This window comes from Hermetia illucens, chromosome 4, assembly GCF_905115235.1.
Source record: "Hermetia illucens chromosome 4, iHerIll2.2.curated.20191125, whole genome shotgun sequence".
NCBI lineage: Eukaryota > Metazoa > Arthropoda > Insecta > Diptera > Stratiomyidae > Hermetia > Hermetia illucens.
In genome coordinates, this window is record NC_051852.1 from 3,091,082 (window position 1) to 3,114,561 (window position 23,480).

The 23,480-nt window shown below is 40.2% G+C and overlaps 1 protein-coding gene across 8 annotated transcripts in view; it reads right to left on the reverse strand.

The window, feature by feature from the left end:
* The window catches only part of LOC119654166 (proline dehydrogenase 1, mitochondrial), an 85,726-nt gene that overhangs the window by 26,870 nt on the left and 35,376 nt on the right, over nt 1-23,480 (reverse strand). For 6 of the 8 annotated variants that reach the window (XM_038059327.1, XM_038059332.1, XM_038059331.1 and 3 more), the window contains 3 exons: nt 14,266-14,387; nt 7,127-7,213; nt 2,140-2,324 (listed from right to left, as the gene is read on the reverse strand). In XM_038059327.1, coding sequence (XP_037915255.1) covers nt 2,140-2,324; nt 7,127-7,213; nt 14,266-14,387 — 394 coding nt within the window. Of the gene's footprint in view, nt 1-2,139; nt 2,325-7,126; nt 7,214-13,776; nt 13,899-14,265; nt 14,388-23,480 lie in introns of all 8 variants that reach the window. The other 2 variants (XM_038059333.1, XM_038059335.1) reach the window with 1 other exon arrangement.

Genomic DNA, 23,480 nt, shown 5'->3' on the forward strand with positions numbered 1-23,480 from the left:
TGAATCTCCATTCACTGAAAAGCCGTGGTGCTTCCAGTAGGACTCGGCTGCCGCTCACAAAGCCAAGATAATTCAGCAGTGGTTAGGGGCGGATGTTCTTGACTTCATAACCGCGGATCTCAAGCAGCCCAGATTTGAGTCCTCTGGACTACAGCCTTTGGACTAAATTTGAGTCCTCTGGACTACAGCCTTTGGACTAAATTTGAGTCCTCTGGACTACAGCCTTTGGGCTAAGTTAGAGGAGACTGACTGCCTACGATCGAACTTACACCGATTTGGAGAGTTTGAAGGCCAGCATCGTACATGCAGTTCGTGAAATGACGCTTCATACCGTGCGGGCGCTCCGATGGAGCTTCAGTATTGCGGGCGGTCAATTCCCCAATTTTCTAGGTCTTTGGTATAGCTCTTTCCTCTAGGTCGTCTTCGGCCACTCAGGATGGTCGTCAATATTAAGAGCGGAAGAATATCGACCCTTGGAATAGGGGAAATTTATCATATTTTCATATCTTTACTGTTACGGGGGTTTGTATGCAAACAGCCTTGAAATAATATTTCCGGTCACGAATATGTTCAATCGATATTTCCGGAAAAATACAAAACTTTCATATTTCAAACCAAAGTACATAGTATAACAGGGTCCATTTTTTATAGCTAGGGAGGGTTGCATTTACAAATAATGAGCACTAAAAACTCTCATATAAGAAAAATTTACATTTAAAATTATTTATTCTGGCAAATGTCCAGGGAGCACTCAAGCACGGTATTTCCGCATGCAAAAACCAAATACAGAACTTCGGATTGCCATTCACCCACATGTGGTTCAGCGGAACAAATCACCGTCCGATTATTTGCGTAGGAGTATAAACATTTAAATATTTAAAAACACGCGAATGTGTTCCAAAACCTGACATATTTCTCTAATTCTGGGTAAATGTTTTCCAACCAACTTAAATTGGGGGTGCTTAAATATTTTCCTTGTCATCTGTTCCGCAGGTAATATACGAGTATCTTTATCTCGCTACCATTGCTTACGTCGCAGAACGTAATCTGGGTCCTACCGCATTTACTCTTTGGTTATCAGTAGTCTCACCGGAATCAAAATGTTTGCAGATCATTATAAAATAGAACGTGGCACTTTCCCCGAAAATTTTCTAATTTTACGATTTTAAGCAATTCACGTGCCCCAATTCGAGGAGCAGATTTTGGTGTTAATTTAGATTGTTCAGTTGATGCCGGATACAAATGAACACATAAATGTTACATTGTTCCCTCATGGTTGCGACCATGTGATTGTTTGCCAAATCAAGATAAACGTACAGTTCCCGTTGGAAATTTTCTTAAAATTTTCAAATCTGCATTCTGCATGCATGCGACATTTCGGTTCCGAAAATCACCCATAATGATCAAAGTCTAGGTACAAAGTGTAAATTCCTGGCTATTGTGGATAATTATAGATTTGTGAAAAATATGCAGAAAAATCTATCTTTGAACTCTTTTGGATTTTTGTACCGGATATAAGCAGTAAAGTGTTTGGACTTTGAGCCTCCCAGGGCAAGAACGGAAGACGATGCCATTCATTTTTGCTAATTTAAAATTATTAGCAATTACTAGTGGGATGCAAAGTCCATAGTACATTTTTTTGTCTAACTATAATAGCACATTTAAATAAATACCATCTAATTGCGCAACGACATATAGGAAGCTCAACATTGCATTGAATCAGATAATCGCATTATGAAAGCTCTTCGAGATATGATCACTTTCATTATCACAGCAACATCAATCGTTGATCATTTACAAAATCATTCCAGATAAAAGGCGTTAAATTATATTCAAATTCAAGAACCAAATTTCCACGTAAATTGATGGAACGGTGCTAATATGTTAAGTACAGCAAAGTAAAATTAGTCTACATTGAGTTTGAGTAAATAAATAGATGAAAATTGATGATTTAGTTTAAAAATATTTTTAAAAAAAATCTTAAATTAACATTCTAAAATCTATCTAAATAATTTCTCTCAAAAATTGATGGAAAGATAAATAAAAATAACGAACTTGGTGTTAAATTCAATCTAGTACGTCTTCTGATATTATATAAAAAAGATTTAATTTTTTTTGTTGTAGATACAAATAACATACCTGAAACGGCTTCCAAGCATTCAATGAATGTTTCCATGTTTCGTTCGCATGTAGCCTCATTTAGGTAGAAATACGTCCTTGCACTGCTAACTTTGTATCGTCTATCGGCGAAGGATTTGTCCACATGGTATTGTGGTAGGGTTCCTTCAGCTGCAGTATTGTCACCGACACTCGAAACAGAAGATCTGCGAAAAGGAAGAAATGCTTAGAAAGGACTATGAAGGATACACTTTAGTGTGAGAAAGCTAGAATTCCTTATACAAATTCCTGATGCTTGAATGACTTTTTAGTGGAGTAGGACCTTAAAACCGAAACAGGAAAGAAAGGAAGTCGTTTTGGCCTACAATGTTACAAATAGTCCGCCAACAGGAGATGCTTTTTCCGTCGTAACTTTTTCAGCTTCTTGGTGCAATATCTTTTGAAATAAACCAGAATGCACTTCATACGGTATTCAAGGATTTTTCGTCCTCGTTTATGCATACATATTACGTATATCTCTCGCGTTGATTTCGTAGGCAAATGGAATTCCGCCTTTGCTATTGAAGTTTGGTGGAAAGTGTGAAATTTTACTGAAGGCACATTCGGAAGACGAAAAAGTGGTGGGAGACAATTTGTATGTCCTTCCCTTCCTTCTTTGTTTCCATTGTTAAAATATACTGAGTATGGGTATTTATGCAAGTTTTAAATTTCATAATTGCATCCTGACGATCCTGGGTGGCCGCAATCAACCTAGAAGCGAAACCGACCGTGGAGGTTGGCCCACAAATATTGAAGCTTCACGGAAGTGTCCCGACGACACTGGTTTGCACGTCTTTGTGCTAGCCATGCTCGGAAGTGGGAATGGGAGGTCTTTTTGAAGACCTCAGTCTCCCACATGCATGGTTCTGCACCGAAACCGGAAAAACAAACAAACGTAGGGGCATCACGCGAAGAGCTAGTGGAAGAAAACACGCGAGATAAAACTCCAATGATTTGAAAATGAACTAGGTTGCTGGTGGTAAGTGAATGAAGAACAACCCACGGAAAAGTAGGTTTCGTCAAGGAAAATACCATGCGTGTGAAGAAAGGACACCCAACTTGCAAGTCACCCTTGTCTAGGAGGAGCATGAATCCATGCGAAATATGAGAAATGGCTACGATGCAGCACACAATAACCCCACTGCCGATCCCGGTTTCCAAGTCACCAGAATTCTTGGAAAATATCACTAAAAACTCAGGACTCCCTCAAATCCGTAAACAAAATTTTAATTTGCTTCGATCGGCTTAGGCCTAAATTTATTAGGTGAGTTTTCTCACGAATATAATTCATACCCATATTGTGCTATGAATTGCAAACAACACTTAGTAACCATTGCTCAGTCCCTATCAGGCATCCGAGCGGATTGGACATGTTTAAGACGTGCTCCGGCAGTGAATTAAATAAGTAAAGTAACAAAGTGAGGTTAAGTGCCCACATGAAAAACCAAAAAATAATTAGCACCACGAGATATGTCGAAATGCGAACTCGACGACAGGTCACTGTCTTCGCAAGGGTTGCATCCAGATCCCAAAAGAATCCACCCTATTAGAGGCAGTGAGTGCAAAGTTCCATCGAGTCCCTAAGGCAGTCCAGAAGCTGCCCCCCGAGAGGATAGTGAATCCGGCGTGGATCGCAAAATCTCTGACGACGAAGATGAAGTTGCCGCCCTGTGGAGGTAAGTGCACGAGCTCTCAGAGACCCTGAAAAACCTGACGAGTCGATACGACCAGCTCGCTGCTCTTTTAACATACCCCTAACCATCGCACCCACAATTCCAGTTTCATGGTGTAACGTGCCGTAGACATCCCATCATGAGAACCGAGAAAGACGAACCCGCAAGCTCGTGCAAATATCCGAGTCCGGAATTCACCAAATCACAGCAAGCGCAGCACCAGCTACAGCCCCAATCTCACCAACTACAATAACGGCGAAAATCAGCTACAATAGTGTCCCGCAGCCCCAACGGCAAACCGTCCATAATTTGAAAATAGTCGCCGCCAATAATACTGAAGCCGCCCAACTATTGGCAAAAAACTTAAAATAGATGATCCAGGAAAAATTTCCTTAATTATCCGGGCAGACCCCAGGACAACAAAATCCGCCAAAAAGAAAATCTTTTCCTCAACAACATCGCCCTCAAGAAAACCTCCATCCATTCCACCCACGTCCTCACCACATCCCAGGCGGACTATGAATCCGCCAAAACCATTCTCAAAGAAGGTAACAACCCCTTCCTTACTTACACCCCATCCCACCTCAAACCCCTTAGTCTAGTCCTAGGGCTAGACATTATGTATTCCCCTGAGGAAATCCCCAACGAGCTATACTGCCTCTGCATCTCCGAAGCCACCAGCGTCGGTCAATATGAAACCAGCTCGTCACGTCGGAACTCTAAATCCTTCCACTTATTCCTCGTTACTTTTATTCCGAAACTTCAACAATCCTCCCTCATAAAACTCAGAGCGATGTTCCACTGCATTGTAAAATTTGAGGCAATCCAACTTCATGAAATTACGCACTGCCAGAACTGTCATCGCATAGGATACGCAGCATCGAACTGCAACTTACCTTACCGTTGCTTTAAATGAAACAATCACGCCAACGCCCGCAACGCACTTTCAAACTAAATGAAAAACATAAGCTTTCCATCCCTAATTATACCGCCAGAGGCATGGCCATATTGGTTGAAAATCTCTTAAACGCCCAACGAATCCCCATCCCAGCCACAATTGTCCAATCCCTTGAGCTAACAGTTGTCTCCTTCACCAGCCCCTCCTCTATCATATTTCTAGGTAGCCTGTACTACCCCAATCAAACCCTTAATCCCGCTGACACCTCAAACATAGCGCAACACCTCAAATCCCTCAAAATTAGCCACAATAAGCGTTTTTCCGTCGTACTAGGGGGCGACCTAAACGCCAAGCACAACACATGGTACAACACTAACATAAACATCAATGGCAATAGATTAGCCAACTGGTACGCTCAGCACTCCCATCCTCTCCAGCTGACCCTCTTCCCCATCAACTAGCTCACTTTCCACAGACAAAAAATCTACTTCATCGCCGACCTATTCCTGGTGAGCAACCATCTTCTTGTCCACCCTAGTTTCCCTCCTTCCTCCCAAAAACTAACAACCATTCCAGGCCTGGGCGACTATGACGGAGTTGTTCTCCACTTTAAAATCTCTGATCGCCTCCCCAAAGCCCAACCCAGACTCCTCAACTCCACTTTGAAAATTTTCGAGTATGTCGTCCACGACATTATACTCCAGCATATTTCCGACGACGCCATAATTCCCACAGTCCAGTTTGCAACAAGCGTGGTCACGGCACCTCCCACGCCTGCTTAGCTCTCAAAATTGACACCCTCTCTCAACTGAACAACAGCATACCTACCACCGCCTGCTTCCTTGATATCCAGAAAGCCTTGGACGATGTCTGGCACGAATGGTCTCATCTTCAAACTTTCAAACTTTCCTCAACCCCAACAAATGTGAAGCCATTGGCTTTTGTGGTAGTGCCACTTTTACCCACAAGATGCTAGCCAACAACGGTAACCAATTCCCTACGTCCAATCCGTTAAGTAACTCCAAATATAGTTCAGTACTCGTCTATCATCCGAAAACCCTATGGCTGATCCCTAAGAAAGACTCCGCTATCCTCCCAAAAGTCAAACTTTCTACTAATCCAGCAGCTTATACGACCTCTGATCAGTTATGGCTTCGTCGCATGGTGCGGCACCTCCTCCGGCCAAATGGGGTGACCGAAACCAGGCAGCACTTGTGGTCCTACCCAAGCGAAACAATTTTCAAAGTGAAACAAAAATGCCATTTGGCCGCCTGGTTTGAATTACGCAATTGCCCTGACTGAGTGGGCGGAATTGCGACTGCAATAGCACTTCGGGGCCTACTCTGTCTTGAAACTGAATCCTCCAGATTTTTGGGCTGGGTAACGGAGAAGCTGGCAGTTCTTGGACAAAGAGTTGCCGGGATTTTAATGCAACGTCATAACAAAGGCTTTTTCTATGTTGTATATTGATCGTGGTATGTCGGTGTTTTGGCCACATTTGGTAATACATGGGGCCACTTTTTGGTGCAGCCGAGTTCTTAGCAAAAAAATTGGGAACTCTTGGACTCGTTCGAGAGAAGAATCGTCCGAAGAATATTTGACCCCCTACATGAGGATGGATACTACGACCGGCTGGTTGTGGGTAAAATTCAGCTCAACAGGTTGCGGTGAGCGGGTCACTTAATCCGTATGGATGAGGATGGTCCAGCCAGGAAAGTCTATAAGGGCAATATCTATGGTAGAAAAAGAAGACGAGGCAAACCCTGCCGAAGCGCGTCCAGCTTCCGGTTTCCCGACTTGTTTAATAATTACTAATTTTAAATTTCTTTAAATTTGTCGAGTTTTTGGCTTCCAAGTGCTACAAAAAATTAAAAAATCGACCAAAAATAAATCCATCAGGGCTACCTCCAGAAACATCTCCTTTAACGAGTGCATTTTTATTTTAATATTTCAGATGATTCTATCGCGAGATATCATGTACACCGCAAAACAACTATTTCGAGAAGTGCCTCCGAAGATTCACTGTCGCTCGTTCAATTTTAAATTTTTTGCAATAGAAATTTCGGGAAATGTTGTTCAATTGTTTCATTATTATATGGAAATTAACTAAATAAGTTGGCACTATCTGTTTCCGTAAAAAAACAAATCTTATAAACATGCCATTTTGTCACCGAATTAACAAAACCACTTCCTCCCCTTTCGATAAACTACTCATACTCTAAATTGAGTTATTTTAGCTGCTACGCTTCTCATAATGCGATAAAAGTATATTTTCTTTTGAGCATATTTACTAATCAAAAGTGCTCTTAAAGAAAAACAATTTTTCATAATAAAAATTTAAAAAAAAAAATAATCATTTATGTTTATATATTAATAAAATGAATGCTAACCAACTTACTCAACTTCGCGCTTCTCAGCTTCCTCTTGAGACAGATCCTCTTCTACGGAATAATCTAGGATTGGTTTCACACCAAACGATCGCAACCTACAAATATTAACAATTTAATTAAAAAATTTAATTAATTAAATGATTAACATAAAAGATATATTTATTTTTATAATAAAATAGAAGATTAATCAGCTTCATATATTTCAACTCAAGCATTACACATAATATAAATAAAAGTTTTTAAAAAAGTTTTGTGGTATTTCAACGATTTTACTCAGAATCACATGCATATATTATTAAATAAATATGTGCCTATGTGGCCTTGATTCCAGATCGTGATAAAGAAGCTCATATCATGCGAAATGACTTAGAAAATCGTATCTGTAAAGCCAACAAAAAAATGAAGAATTTCCCACACACCTTGCCTATTTTGCTATTGTTAGTATAATTCAAACAAAACAAAGTAAAATAAACTTTCGGATCTGGTGCAACATTGGTGAGACGTTGAATGTTGACTTTAGGAATATTTATACAAATTGCGGTGCTATCGAGTTAGATAAACAAAACGTAGATGAAGTGTTCCAAAGAAAAATTTATCGAGCTGAAATCTAGATTGAATGGAATAATTCTGCATAAGGACGTATAGCTGGGGCAGTTGAATTCAAGTTTCCTTATAGTTGGGGGGAAGGGCTTTTAATATTCAACAGGTACAATATTTGTATTGTTATATATAATAAATGATGACAACATATGGTCCACCATTGAGACCGAAATCTGGAATTGTAAGCACTTTATCTTGATAATGAGAGAAGATAAGGCCAAGGGTGTTAAATAAAAATGCAGCTCGCTCATTCATTGGAAAAGTAGTGTGAGCAAAATAGATGTGCCACCGAATTTAACTAAAAAATAACCTGGTTCGATGGTAAGTTGACCCTTAGATTCGAATCCAAAGTGGACTTAGTAACTAGAAAAATAACTACAGAATTGCATGTTAAGATAAACATTGACGCAGTACAGCTCCTCTTGTGTCTCTGACGGGACCACTACTATCCGAAGACAACGTAGAAAACTACAGAGTTTAAAAGACACTATCAATAGAAATTTCCACAAAGGAAAAGTTATTTTCACAGAAATTGATATAATTTTGAGAAAAGGTATCGCAGGAGAGACATAAATACATGCCCTTCTTGTCGACTCACCCCAAGAAATCGTCGATTTTGCCATAAACTTGTGTTAGTCATAGCGAACCCTCTGCCTGTTTTTTAAATTTTTAATTAAATAATTTAATATTTAATAATTTAATTATTAAAAACCGCATTAAACATTATGAATGAAGAAAAACTTTGAAATAACTTAAACCACCAGGAAGAGTTTTCAAAGCATGATCCTCCCAAAATCCATAACCCGGAGCGCTGAGTGGGTGAGACATCGTGAGTCTGTAAAATTCTAGGGGATATCAATTGAGCACTGAAACCTACTGCAATCTATCACATAATATTAATATGTGGTCAAAAGTGGTCAAAAACCTGTCACTATATAGGAAGTACCCGGGTCTAAGTAGATTTCTGAATTTTTTTTCAGAAATATGGTACGGCACTAATTGCCAATCTTATATCCTCCATATAGGGAAGGATATGGTACTTAGTTGCGACCATGCTGAACTCTAAGGTAATATGCAGCCAATCTGCAATGTTTAGCATAAGAGCTTAAGGAGAGACTAGTGTGAAAAGGGTATGCAAGGTCTTGGATGATTAATGTGTCTGCTATGTAACCATAACCCTGCGGAACACGGATATATTTGGGGACCACAATTAAAACTCGGCCGTATGTAGCAGAATGATACTAGGTAATTCTGAGTGCAGGTTCAGCATTCATACCAACGAATACAAGGACTAGCTAACACCTCTGCCATCATTAAAGGGTACGGCCCAACTAACCTGGGGCATATGCTCTCAAATAATTATCCCGATCCGCATAATGCCGGATAACCTCCGGTAAAGCCTCATGGCAGGTACTTCAGAAGAGGCCCTAACAGACTCGGGTCTGATCGTACTTATCAAATATATGGGGATGGCACTGTGGAAAAGGTAAGTGATAAATTGTCTACCTTTCTCTAAGAGATAAGGTTCATGATCCGTTAGAAATTACAATAAACGGATGACTCAGATATATTTAAGGCACTGATTTTGGTTCGTATGATGAAAGGGGCGGACCCAAAAATATTTGATATAACCTGTAGAAATATTATTTAATGAGGATTATTTGAATGAAAAAAAAACAAAAAACAAAATAAGAGTTTTCCTTGAACCCAGCTGTGATTTGTCAATGTACATATAATATGTGTGGGCGGGTACCCTCTTCGTTATACGACGGAGGGGAAAAAATAGAAGATGCTTAAAACAGGAGTTACAGGAATCAAAATATTTAAACAGCAAGGCGCTATAGTATTCACATATTCGGCGAATCCAGGAGTGTATGCAAATAAGTAAATATCGATAATTTTTGTTTAGGGATATTATCTAGCTTCGGCCAGGCTTTGGTATGAATTGTGGGCCGATTTATGTTGAATATAATTCTCATCCTTGTAGTGTTTTGCGAATTATAAATGGGAGCGTTAGCCGGTTCGGGCTCGCTGCTCCTAGGGCAGAGGTGAGGCAGCGTCTGACGAGTGCTACGGGGGGGAATGCGGACTATAAATCCTAAGGAACAGGGCAGTTCATCGGGCATTTACAGAATTTAAAAAAAACGAATAGAGAACGGAGTCGGGAAAGTTCTTTTAAAAACGAGGGCTCCAAGAGCCGTTGCGGAAGGAAAGAATATAGAGGAATCTAAGTGTAATTCCGCGGTTTATCTAGCGATTACGTTATTTGAAATAATTAAGGCTTGCTTTTTTCAGTTCGCTAGTGACATTTATTGATCTTTCAAAAACCGTTCCTTTCCCTTTTCAGACTTGTTAGCACTGATGATATGGTTTTTGCAAGATATATTTAATGATTTTGCAAATACCGATATTTCGGGAAAGACTTATCCCCCACTAGCGAATAGAAATAAGCAAGTCTAAATTATGATATTTCAAATTATAGAGGAGTACTCAAGGAAGTTTCTCATAAGGAAAATGTTAAGAAGGTCCAGATTGACGAAAAGTGGGCGGAAGAACAGAAGATAAAACCGGTGGAAGTTGAAGCCAAGTTTGTTATCAAAGATTACATCTAGGTTTTGAAGGGCGTTCAGTAGTGATAGAGGTGGGTTTAAGCGAGTGGCACATCCAGTGACATTTGCTGACATTTAATGTAAGTTAGTTCACCCAGCACCAACACAGTAGAGCTTTACTCAAACGCTCTGAATGGACAAGCCATGCTGCTTTTCCGCTATGAGGTGACCGCAGTGTGCCGTTAATCAGTGAAACAAGAGAGAGAAAAGCAATAGGGTGGTAATTCATCACTTGAGTAGGGTCTTTGCTCTTGAGGATAATGATAACGAAAGATGAGGAAAGTAGTATTCTTCGCTTCGTTTACATTGAAGATTATACACAGGGAGAGGGACATGTATTGTCTGCCGTTAACTATGAAGAAGTTAGGAAGCCCATCCGGACCAGATCCAACATTGGTATCAAGTTTACCAATGAGGAACTCAGTGAAAGAAGGGGTAAAAAAGGAACGGCGGGCAATTCGAAGCAGTCCACAGCTATAAGAGGCCTAGAAGGCGCAGTGAATGAGGAGGTAAACACAGAAAAGAAGTAAGAACAAAGATAGTTGCAGGAAATTGACAGTGGAATCAAGAAAACGGATGGAAGTGTGACGGAAACGAGTGGCATTACGGGAATAGTGACTGAGGAATTAGAACAGCTTCAAATATCCGCGAACAAGGGTTCATGTTCGTCTAGTAAGGGTTGTGCGGTTTTTCACAATTGCTTTGACAGAAAAACGCATGGCCTTGAAATGAGCAAGGTCGTTGATATTTTTCGAAGCCACAAACCTCTTCGCCATGCATATTTCAAGAGGATCTATTTATAGATCTTTGTGATAAACAAAGTTGAATAAGAGCGTAAGTATATATGAGAAGAAAGGACGTAGCAAGTCAGAAGATCCGAAACGTGTTAAAACTTATTAATGGTTTGACCACACGTTAAATTTCACAACACGCATTCCCAGCTGATTGATACTAAAGGCTAAGTTGAGGACGTCGATGGAGGGTTCACAGAAAATCAATTCAGCTGAATTTTAGGCACCGACAGATTTCCGCTTCAAATTCAAGTGCATAGATTGGCAAGGCAGGCGAGCTACCCTAAAATTTGCTCAGAAATTGGTGCGCTTATACGGCTTGAACATATCTTCCAGCCAAAGAAGATTATTGGTCATTGAATCGAAGTTCTGAGCTTTGTACTGATGAAGGGGGTAAGTTGCTCCCGAAATATATATTTGCACTATAAAATAAAATTGTAGTTTGGAGTAAGCTACTGGTCTATCAATTTTTGTACTCCAATACCTAGCCGGAAGTGGTAGCGTAGGTCAGAGAGCTATTTTGGGAGGTTGGAAGCCACCTTTAGCCATCGGTGCGGGCTATTGAAGTACCTGGATTGAGAACAGAGATAGGAACTGGTGTCTCGTCGACGACGAAACTGATGTCAAAAGGTTGGGCTGCTATCATATGCTGCGATTAATGACTTGCTAAGGAGGCTGCGAATATTGTCCCATTGAAGACATACAGCAGCGAGACAGGATTGGAGCCTTTTTCAGAATAGTTTTAATGGGCTGTGAAGCAAGTTGTGATGTAGGCTAGACGGCATGCGGGGCTGCAATCTAGGCAACAGGGTATAGAGTAGCGATACGTTGCCGCAGCAATGGTAGCAAATATTGGGTGAGAGGTTAAAACAATAACCAGAAGAGATCGCCCAATTACAAACCTTGAAAATCATACGTATATATGTAAATGAAGCAAGTTTCTGTATTGGCTGCTGAAGGTAATGGAGATTGAGAGGACGATGACCGGTAAAATTTGTTAGACGACGTGAAGCAACGTTTTTGATATGTCAAGCAGAATCAATCAATTTTAGGTTTTAAGCATAAAGCAAGTTTGAGTAGATGAAAAATGAGAGAAATTTTCAAGCATTGGACTCAATACGGGGCTGAGCATAGATCCCGGATGAACCCCTTTATGGCTTGAAATACATCTATCATTAATTTCTAACAACAAAGTGGGTAAAGTAGAGTAGTTTGGAAGTTGTTTTGATAATACCACGTTGTTTTTTTTACTAAGAAGTAGCCTTAGTCAACCGGCCGAATTCGAAACAAAAGGAATGCCAGAAATGGGATTATCTGAAAGGCTAGAGCCTTTGCTTTTGTGAATGTCAGTAAAAGGCCTCTCCCTAGGAAATAATTATTTTTAGGAAATTGTACTTAACCCAAAGGAGACATGCTATTAATTATTTAATAGAAATCGGTTGGGAAACCCATCTAGTTTCGATATTGGCCTTGAGTTTATCAAAAAGGAAGGATTGAAAAGGTACGGAGTGTAATGACGGGAAACATGCAAGCCACATCCAAATGAGACATTGAAGAGAATAGAGATAGTGTATCCTTCGGGAAGCTTGGAGATTAGTATTTTATTATCAAATCCGGTTTTTTTATTACAGATGACATGATAATCTAGAGCCAATATAAGTTAAATGCTGACAGCTTGGATTCCGAATTCCAAACATTTCGATAGACGTATTTTGTCAAAATGTATTGCCTGTGAATTTGGAGATCCTACTTTGAAAATAACTCTCAGGCGGTCGAAGTTACTTTTCGCTAACTTGACATACGTGCGGGGGGGGGAGGGGGTCAGTCGATCCTACATTTAACGACCAAGGAAAAAGCGTATGCTACTCTGGGGATAAAAAGTGACCCTGTTGGAGAGGCAACCTTCAGTTGAAGACCACTAGAGTGAGCAGGTGAAATATGTAGATTGAGAAATTGCCAGTCTTTCATTAGAAAATGGTGCAACAAGGCAGTCTGGATGTCAACAGATTGAAGCATCATGCTGCGTCGCCTGAGTTTTAGTGCTTGTGATTTTTGGCCTTTGAAGACTCATTGACGTTGAATAATGTTAGCTTTTCTTTGTCATCGGTTCTATACTGGTGGACGCTTGTGAAGTCAAAAAGATACCTGGGGCGCCTGAGACAACGAAGAGAAAAGTAGTCTTGCTTGGGTATTTTTGGCTTTTATAAAAGCAATTTTCTTCAGGAGACCAGGGAAAGCTTCAGTAGGGTTTTATCAAAAGGTAAATTCATAGCTCGCAAACTAAAGGAAAGGAATTATTCACTTCGAGAAAACTAAGGACTTCATTATTTAATTATTTGATTCCAGTCGAAAAACACCTGCTCAGCTTCTGACGTATGACATTTTAAAATTCACATTTACTCGTTGGAAACATACCCGTATAAGGTCAATTTTCTGAAATTGTTATAATTAACCCGCCTAAATATGAAAATGTGAAAATGTGCAATTAGTTGTTTGGTAATTCTAGCATTTTAGCGCAATATTTTTTTGGATATACTTAATTAAGCAAGCAAAATTTATATTAGTCACTCAAGCAAAAGTGAAACTGCAAGTTGATGTTAATATCAAGCTGAAAAATGAGCCTAAAGTAACATAAAAAATATAAAAAAGAAAAAGAACCTCTCCAATGAAGGGACAATCTTGTAACGGTCCTCTCCTGCTACAAAATGTCCATAAAATGTAGACTGCATTAATAAACTAAATAGCCTTCTACCAAGAACAGCCTTTGTCCATTTCATTATCTACTCGTCCATTCGCATCAATATTGTTCCATCGAAACACAATTGACATCCATTGGGACCCATTCAAACCATTTTTAAATTTTTAGTTACAGAAGTCGTGAAGCCCGAAAACAAACCAAAATCATCAAAATTATTTCACAAAGCAGTTTTGGCACGTCCAATATTCCAAGTTCCAAAGCAAAATATTGAAACAATGCCATCCATCGCCAAATCCAGCAGAAATAACAGCGTAAGTGATATAAAATGTGCAGAATGGTGTTTTGTTTGCAGACACACCGAAGTTTTAATGTAAAATATATATGAAAGCATAAGAAAAAAAGAAAAAAAAACTACATTAGATATGGTGCTTAGATTTATCAAAAATTACCTTTCCAATGTCGGTACGATCTTAATTTGATCCTCGCCGGCGACAAAATGTCCATAGAATGTTGCTTTCATGACTGATTCAAAGAGTCGCTTCCCCAGAATTTTTCGGGACCATTTCAAAAGCTGTAAATTCGGTTTTTTGCGTTATGTAAATTCCATTTAAATTCAAATCAATAATTTTGCTTTTGAGATTTTTATGAATATTAAAGTGGGAAAATCTAATCCATGACGCAAATCTGCTTTACTCGTCGGGAAAAAAAAGACTTAATTAAGTGGAGCAGAAAATACTGCACGCTCCAGTTACAGAGCAGACACGCGGTCTCTCCATGATGAATATCTAAAAAGTTGCTTTATTGGATCATTAGTAAGGTTCGTATGGTAAAACAACTTCACTAAACAAGTTTGAATTCAGTTTAGTTCAGAAATCTCCACCGTAAATTTCCCAACAATGTGCAAAACGTGAATTAACAATTATCATGTCTGGGACTAGATGTAGACACGCGCTAGTGCTATAATTTGTCAGATAAAAGTAAATAGTCAGAAAAGGAAAAGTTTTGATAGTGATATAAGTAAATTATAAATTAGCTTTTCGAAAAAGTACCTATAAGATTCGACATAAGTATGTCATATACATAACTCTATCAAAGAAGGTTCAATTTTATTTATCTCTACGCAAATTCTTGGGCGAAGTGGATGCATCGAGATTATAAGAGATCTTTTTAAGTCATAGAACCCTTTTACTGATTTATATAACTTAAGCTCCAATTCTTTCATCCACCGTGTTTGTCTGTTTATTGAGATACTTCAGGAAGTAAGCGGCAAACTTGTGTTGAAATTCTCAGTTTCATAACACCGTCTCCCGCGCGCAAAAGAATGAGGATACATACCACGATGAAAAGATTCTCCTCCAGAACATAAACCATTTCCTCTTTGATAAATCAATGCTTGCCCAAAAAACATTTCTCTTTAACAAACCTTCTACGGCCTGGTCTTCTCAATACTCTTCTTATTCTTCACTGCGAAGCTCCATGAACCCGCCCTTCCCAAAAAGATAACGTTCGTCAGTAAACCTGTCTGGATTTTCATTAGTAAAGCTGACAATTGACAAAGATTCAATGGACAATGTCAGACTTCTAATTTATTTTTTCTCAGGGGAAGACTATGTCATCGAAAAACTTCCATAACTAGTTGACATCATCATAGAAAGAAGTCCTTTTCAATCCAAAAAGGATCGATTGGTCGGAGAGGATGACCACAAAGGCAAGAAAGTATCACACTTTCCGATGACAAGAGCTTTTGTTAGCTAATGCAGTAGTCGACAAAAAAAGGCAAATAATATCTACAAAAAAGCAGAAAGAGATCAGCGAGCGATGGCGGAACGCCAGGGGAGGTTGGGAGGAGACTCGTTCCCCTGCATAAAACACTACTTAATACTCTTCAACGCCTCCATTACCCTTCCTATAACTCCCTATTCGCCATCTTGACATACACTTATTTCAAAGTAGCCATTCAAAAATGATAAATTTTATTTTCCTTTTTAAAATTTTATCTACAGACCCTCGCACGCTTATTAAACTTTCCACAGAACGATAAATATAAATATTTCAAGTTTAATAAAGAAATTTTCTAATATTTTGAAAATGATCATTAACACTTTCTGTTGTTGTTTACATACAGATTGTTGCATATTGCGAAATGCATTCCTAACATTTGTTTCTGGCTAAATCAAAATATTGTGGATACGGATGCTGAGATCCAGTTGGACGCTGTCTGGTTGGAAATCAGTTTAATATCATCAGCTGAAGGCTAGTGATGAGCGAGTGTGTCGTTTTCTTTTCGAAGTAGGGAGTTGATTGGATTCGCCTCAGAAAAGTGAAAAATTGTTTACCTGCTACCTCGGCTTCAATTTGCGTACACAATTTTGTATGCAAATAGTAAATAGTTTTCCTTCGGATCATCTCACGCATGTTGAGAGTCTAAAACAGGAGTTCCCTGCAATAAGCAACATGGTGGTTCAGTCCGAGATTTAAAGGCGCATATTTTCTGGAACATCGTCATATGGTAGACAGGATTCGGGACTTGGGTAGATGATACCGCCATTAGAACTTAGTAAGGCTACTGGAAATGCGTCCACATGCGCGGTGCCATGATGATCCTTTTAGGCCTGGCCTGTGTGCTTGTGGAGTGCGCTATTTGTAAGAAAATTTCAAATAATTACCAACGTGAACAAAAGTGGTTAATCGGTGACAGCGACAATTTAGAGTTAGATTGGATGCAATTAGAGCAAGTTGGTGGTCTTGGAATTTGCTACTTTGGCGGGAGTGAGTTAGATTCTGTGTCTTAAGTTAATTAGAAAATATTCGTATAGTTCACTATTTCCCTTTAATATTGGAAACCACCAACTAAAATTTGAAAATGCAATCTGTATTGTTCTTGTAAACCAATCCTAGAGCTCTGAGAGAGACCTCCATTTCACATTGATCATTTATATTAGTAACTCTTAATCTTTACGCGGGTGGTCGAGCGGTTATTTTTTCGTTTCTGTTTTAATTTGCAGCTCGGTGTTTACTTCCCGTACGTACCCATGATATCACGATATTAGTTCGTTTTTCAAGTTCTGGTTCAGACCAACGCATCGATTGACGGAGATGCGAAGTTTTGTTACAGGACACGTGGACGTCAGGAGAGTGCCAACACCCCTCCCCCATTTCCATTGAAGCTTAACTATTTGCAAGCGAAACTTCAAGGTCAATTCCGCCAACTTTTCCGATTTTTGGAATAGCTCTTCCCCCTTGGTTACTCTCTGACCACTTAGGATGATCTTTCGAGCATCGCACAATTCCAATAAATCATTACATGCTACTACGGATACTAACAGCGCGAGAATGTGATATTATTTCCACCTCTTCATGATTTAAATATATATGTAGTTTGCCATTGGCCAATCTAGTAGAGTCATCGGTAATTCTGGCAAACCATACCCATTATAAGACTTCAAAAATTTGAAATCCCAGCAAGAAGGAACATTACTCGTCCATCGGACTACTGTCTGAAAAAGCTCCCAGAAGGATTCTGCACTTCCGTTTCTTATCAGTTTTCCGGAAAATGCTAGGGTTATACATGTATAGTCACTGGGCGATACTGCCATTTCCACTGATATTAAAATTTCTATCAAAACTCTTGAGTCTGTCCTGATTTAAAATGGTAAGGATAACAACGCGTGCAGGTCACTCCGATATATTTAGAAACACATCCATGCGAACAAGAGAAAAGTGCACCATCTGGGCAAAGATCCCCTTCTGTTGAACGTGGTGTTTTGATAGGGAAACGGAATACTTTGCTGTGATAGTGATCATGAAACCATCTCAAAATGTTGATGTGAAACCATCAGTGTTCGGAAAACCTGACTGAAGATGGTCGAACTTGACCTAGCGAAAGTAAAGTCAAAGGAAGTCTAAATCGGTTGTCAAATACCTAGAAATGTTGAATAACAAGAAGGTCAATTTCAAGGGTGACCAATATTATGCTTGTGCTAAATCATTATCGTACTTCTAGTGCAGATGATGCCCAAATGGCAAGCGAGTGATATAACCGCATATCACTTGTGGTTGCAGTGTGTAGCTCTTGAAGAAACAACAAAGGATCCACAAAAAAGTGGCAAGAAGGCAAGATTTGATAATTTCCAAAAGGGACGCTATACTCATGACCAGAAAGCCATCAGCAAATGTGTTCTATTATATTCGATTTTAATGAAAAGCGAATATGACCTTGCAAGATCCCCTCTAGATTATCATCGTTGGGGTGACAATCCAATTGAATCTGGGCCTTGAAGTGCGATAGAGCACTTCATTCAAGGCCGCAACGATTCCTTTCTATATGTACTTCAACATGTGTAAAATCTCAGAAACGATTGACTTTTAACCTCAATGTAGGGAAACCTCTCACTGGAGAAGGGACCAATAGCTCCTAAAATACTGAATATGCAATAAGTGATACTTTCTTCGGTGTGATATCAAACGTAAATATCTTCCTTTTTTATACATTGGAGTATAGAGTTCTCAGTTATCATTACTTTTTTTATATTCAAATTTTCAGTGTACTCTCCGTGATCCAATCATTCGAATCATACCCTTCATGCCAAAGTCCTTGTATTCCCATCCGCGATTTCATGACGAGCCACACTTGTTCACCTTTATCAGAACATTCTTGCGATTGACAACAGCGGATTGTCTTTTCACAAAATTTCCGACACATTTTTAATAATATCCTTGATGTATACCACAGTTCAAGCATCATACAAAACATCGTCCATATAAAATATATTTTTAATGACCCATTTCATTTATCCGTCGAGCCAATTACCCACGGTCACCTGATGCAACGTTCTGATCGCTTGCTAGGGGGCACAGGTTTCTAGAAGGTATTGTGTAATTGGCTCTTCGTCGGGTATTTTGGGGAAAGAACTATTCCCTGACTGGATGACGGATACCAGTCATCTCAACTGTGAATGAGTACCTGAATCAAACCAGGTTAAAAATCTTGGCCGCGAGCCCAATGCTAATAACCTTGCCTTCCACAGTGTCTTGTAGTGTACCATTACGGTCTTGAGTGAAGTGCTCTAACACACGTCAAGGCCCTGATCCAATATGGACTGTTGCGCCAATGATTATTATTAACTATTCCTTCCAGAAACAGTTGCGGTAAGGTATGGAATACTAACGTAATCCAGGCAATAACTGATCAACTCTTTGTAGCAAGCGAGAAATTTTTTATTTTTACCATGAGCACCTTGATCTCTATTTCGGCACTTCCCCCCAATTGAAGGATCAACCCAAGCTAAGGATACCTTACCCGCAGAATCTTCTTCCACCTCGAAATTTCCACAATCGTGCCATTCTTTCAGAGCATTAACTTCTGGATCAAATCCTCCTCTATGTAAGAGCTCTGGCCCTGATTTAGTAAACAACGGATTGCCACAGCTTGTCCATAATTTGCCCTGACCTTTACTTCGGTGAATTCAGGGAAATGTAGGGAAACGGCAAAATTTTCAGTGTGTTGTGATGTGCTTCCTTCAAAGAAAATTTTCCTCGCTGATCCTTGTCAGGATGCACCACTATTTCGTGTGACCCGTAATAGATTTCACATTTTCGGAATTTCAGCTTGAGGCAGCACCCTTCTGGCCGGTATTTGTGCGGGGCACAATCGGTAGTGCAAGATTGCAATTTTGTTTTGACTATTCGTCAACTTCAGACCTCGAAGAACACCATGATTCTCCCTACATATGAAACTGCTTCTTTTTGTCGTCACTTGCTTTGCAATCAGGGAAATTTACCAAAGTGACATCGCTCTACAGAATTGTTTCCCTCGAATGTCGATGCTTTTGGAGGACCCTACCTCCCATCCCGGTTAGGAGACATAGTTATGAGGCGGTTCTCCAGGAACAGATCTAATTCGTCTAAGGTCAAAGGTAATTTACAATTCCTTCCTTCGGGTAGAAATATTCGTTTTCCAAGTCTGGAAGAAGGAAATAAAAGGAGCCCCTCCCTTACAGGTGAATATGGCTGTCATCTGGGCAACGGATCTCTTATTATCTAAGGTTTTCTAATGGCGGCAGGATATTTTTTAATGACTAGAGAAGATCCATAAGAGTCTGAACTCCCTTCTCGATCAATAGTCTTTTTTGTAGTTCTCCCATGCTTTCTCAGATGCTCGTCAACCTGCTTACTCTATCACATCGTCAATCTCTCCAGATTTACGTTATCGGACTCCTTGTGGACGGAGCTGAAGATGCTACGGAAAGACTGGGACCGACGCAGCTACCGCTAAACCTGGACATCTTAGGCATCAGTGGGCTGGGCCAAGGGTGTAGGCGCTGGTTCTCGGATGACCATTCTTTTGCTAGGGGTCTTCCCATGCTTAAAACACCATGAAGTCGCTAGAACTTGCTCGAACTCCCATGGATCCAAATACTTCCGAATTGGTGATTTGTACTTCCTTTGAAACAAGGCTCAACCACAGAACCCACCGTGCTTGCGTACATAGGGCTAGTCTGTCTGAATTTCAGTTTCGATCTTTCCTAAGTCACGACCTGTCAACTGATAATCAATTAAGAACTGACTCAGGTGATTGATAGTTACCTTTCCGAAATTACACTTTCGTATGATACAGATGAGAGATGAGATCACTAGAGAGAGTTCAGCGATAATTCATTTCCTATTTAACCTGATAACCAACGGGATTCTCACCCTCTTCATACTATAACTGAGTTTTTCAAAGGATTTTGGTGCGGTTGTCATCACGAAACAACCTCGAAATATTGAGATGTGTGCGAATAAGACCCTTACTGCCACAAAAAAGTGCCTGAAGATGATTGAGATTAACTAAGCAAAACAAAAGATTGGTGGTGGCTCCTCTATTGTTTGAAAACCCCAGGCACCTTCTTAGCAATTGCCCAGATCTAACTAGAACCAAGCTGTTAATATTAAATGAACAATTCTTTAACTTCAACGAAGATACACCCGGATTAGCGGGGTAATTAACCTGGCATTTAAGCATCCAAAATTTTTGATTAATTAAAATTTAATGCATAATTATTTCTCAATTAGACTGAAGAGCCATATAGGGGCATACTGTTCAGGTAGTCTGCATATTTCTAACCTTTCTAGAGTGTCCAACATCCGTGTTCCTCGTACCGTGCATAGTATCTCATAGTTATCCATGGGTCCATGGATGGTGATATTGTGGTTGTTGTTTACCATGGGCTCGGCTGCTGAAGATTTGATTTCGTTCGCTGCTCGTCCTTTCTTTAATGCAACCTGTGCTTCTTGGTCGCATTAGGCGCAAACCATTTTTTAGATTCCACTCTTCTCTTTCTTTTGCAGGCAGTATTTTGGGGAACCCACTTTTTGTGTTAATTATTCAATGCTACGCGTTGCTCTTGTGTAGATGCAGGGGAATCTATTTCTGTTCTCTCGATTTTCTTGCTGTACGTTTAGGTGCGTTAGTTCCCTCCTTTTCAGTTGCCTCTCCTTTCGTTTCACGACACAGTATACCCATAAGTTCTGTCAGTATATCGCAAAACGTCACAGCGAGAGAAATGAGAAAAAAGAAAAACAGTGGTAACACTGTGAACGTGTAAAGTAGGATCGCCTCTTATCCCCACTTAAGTTTCAGAGCGCCACAGGTAGTCGCTCCTAAGCAACGTAATGATGAGTATCGGCAAGCACCAGAAACGCGTGCCTATTATTACCTTATACGAGTGTGGAAAGACCGCCAAAGAGGTTCATAAAACGCTTAAACCGCTATCCATAAGCAAATGATTCGTGAACAGAACGTTACAATGGTATAGAGAAACAGATGACATCGAAGATCGGCAGAGAGAGGGACGTCCGAGGTCTGTATGACAGCCGAGTGTTATGCGGGCTGGTCATGCAAGAGTTTATCGGAATCCATTGCACAAACAGAAGCCTTGAGTGAATGAAATGAACGTCTTCACGCGTACCATGAGTCGCATTTTACGCGACAATCTGCAGTTAGGGACCTGCCAACGCTAAACTGAAGCTAAGGATCGAGCACCACGCATTCAAAAGGGCACATTCTCCTTCAATGATGATGTGGTGGGGATTTTCCTACATGGCGTGACGGACATTCATTTTTGTGAAACCGGTATCGAGACCAATTCAGCGGTGTATCAAGAGATGTTATAGACCGTAGTTGAGCCTCTGAATGAAGGCTTGTTCGCGCGTAATGACTGATGCTTTCAGCAGGATTCTGCGCCAACCCACAAGGCCAAGAAAATTTGACATTGGTTATCAATGAACATGCCGGATTTCAAAGCATCGGCTCACTGGCATTCCGGAAGCCTGAACTTAAATCCATTGGATTATTCTCTGTGGAATAAGCTTGAAGATGTCGCCTGTCGTCGTTGGCACTCCAATTTGGCAACGTTGAAACAGTTCGTGTCGCTGTTGATTATTTTGAGATTCACTTTCGTCTCCATTGTAAAGGCACTCATCCACATATTTTACTCAAAATGGGGGGGATTATTGCCTTCTTTTTTTGATGCGCTCTTCCATTTTTTTATGAAGAATTCGCTTAGTAGTGGAGAGAGGAGGTTACCCACTGCAGCTCCTGGGGTTGTCTTGTAGAATTTACCTCTGAAGGTGAAAAAGGTTTCACTCTCTTCAAGACGTCTTCGTCCAGGCAGCAGAGCGCTTCCCTTTAAGGGATGCTAGGGAGCAGAGCTTTAAAATTGAAAGATACTAGTATTCTGTCGTTCGCTATTTTCTTCAGGTTTTCGAGCTTTTCCTCGTCTTTCATCGCGTATTTGTTTTTGAGTCCTAAAGTGCTTAGTTTCGGCAGCAGTCATTGCGCTAGTTTCGGGGTTGACGAATTTATTCCGACGGTTATGCCCCTATTTTTATTTCCATTTTTATGGATTTTACGCAGGCACCTGATCCTTGGAAGGGTGAGATTAGACACTCGTACAGTTGAAAAGTTTCCAATGACACCTTCGCATTCCTTGATCGTATGTTCCACCCATTTGATCAATTCTGGTAGGAGATCTATCCTTAATTCATGGAAGTTGTCATTGTTCAATTTTCCCATGAGCCCTTCAGCGTACTCTTTTTTGTCCATGATTGGAATCGCAATTTCCTTATCCCGGTTTATGAAAAAACAAAACCGGTTTCTCCTTGAAATCCTTGATGATGGTGGTTTCTTTATTCTTCTTTTTGGTCGCATGGTCCTTGGCATCATCTAGTATAATTTCAGCTAGATATTTCCTTACGGTTTCTTTTTGGCAGTCGGGCTACACTGGATGGAGCCTCGATGTCCAATTTGTCATTATGTCCTGTATTGGGAGAGTCTGCCTTCCTTTAGAGCGTAGTTCATCCCCTTGTGGAGGGTGCCTAGTTCCTTGTAAAATTGTTTATGTTTTCGATATTGTTATTTTCCGTCTCAGTGTTATCCATATTGAAGAGTTTTTCCACAACATGGTAGGTAGGTATCAGTGGCCGCTCCGAGGAGCCCAATTACCGCTTTGGTGCGCCGGGTTGATGCCACAAACTCCTAAGCCCGTGACTGTTGTTATAGGAACAGGGAAGCAAAGTCCAGCCGGCTGGGATCTTCAGAGCCAGCTCGTACCATTCGCTGAGGTCCCCAAAGAATGGTTTACCCAGTGTCCGGAGCCTGACTCGAGCCAGAGCTGGGCAATCG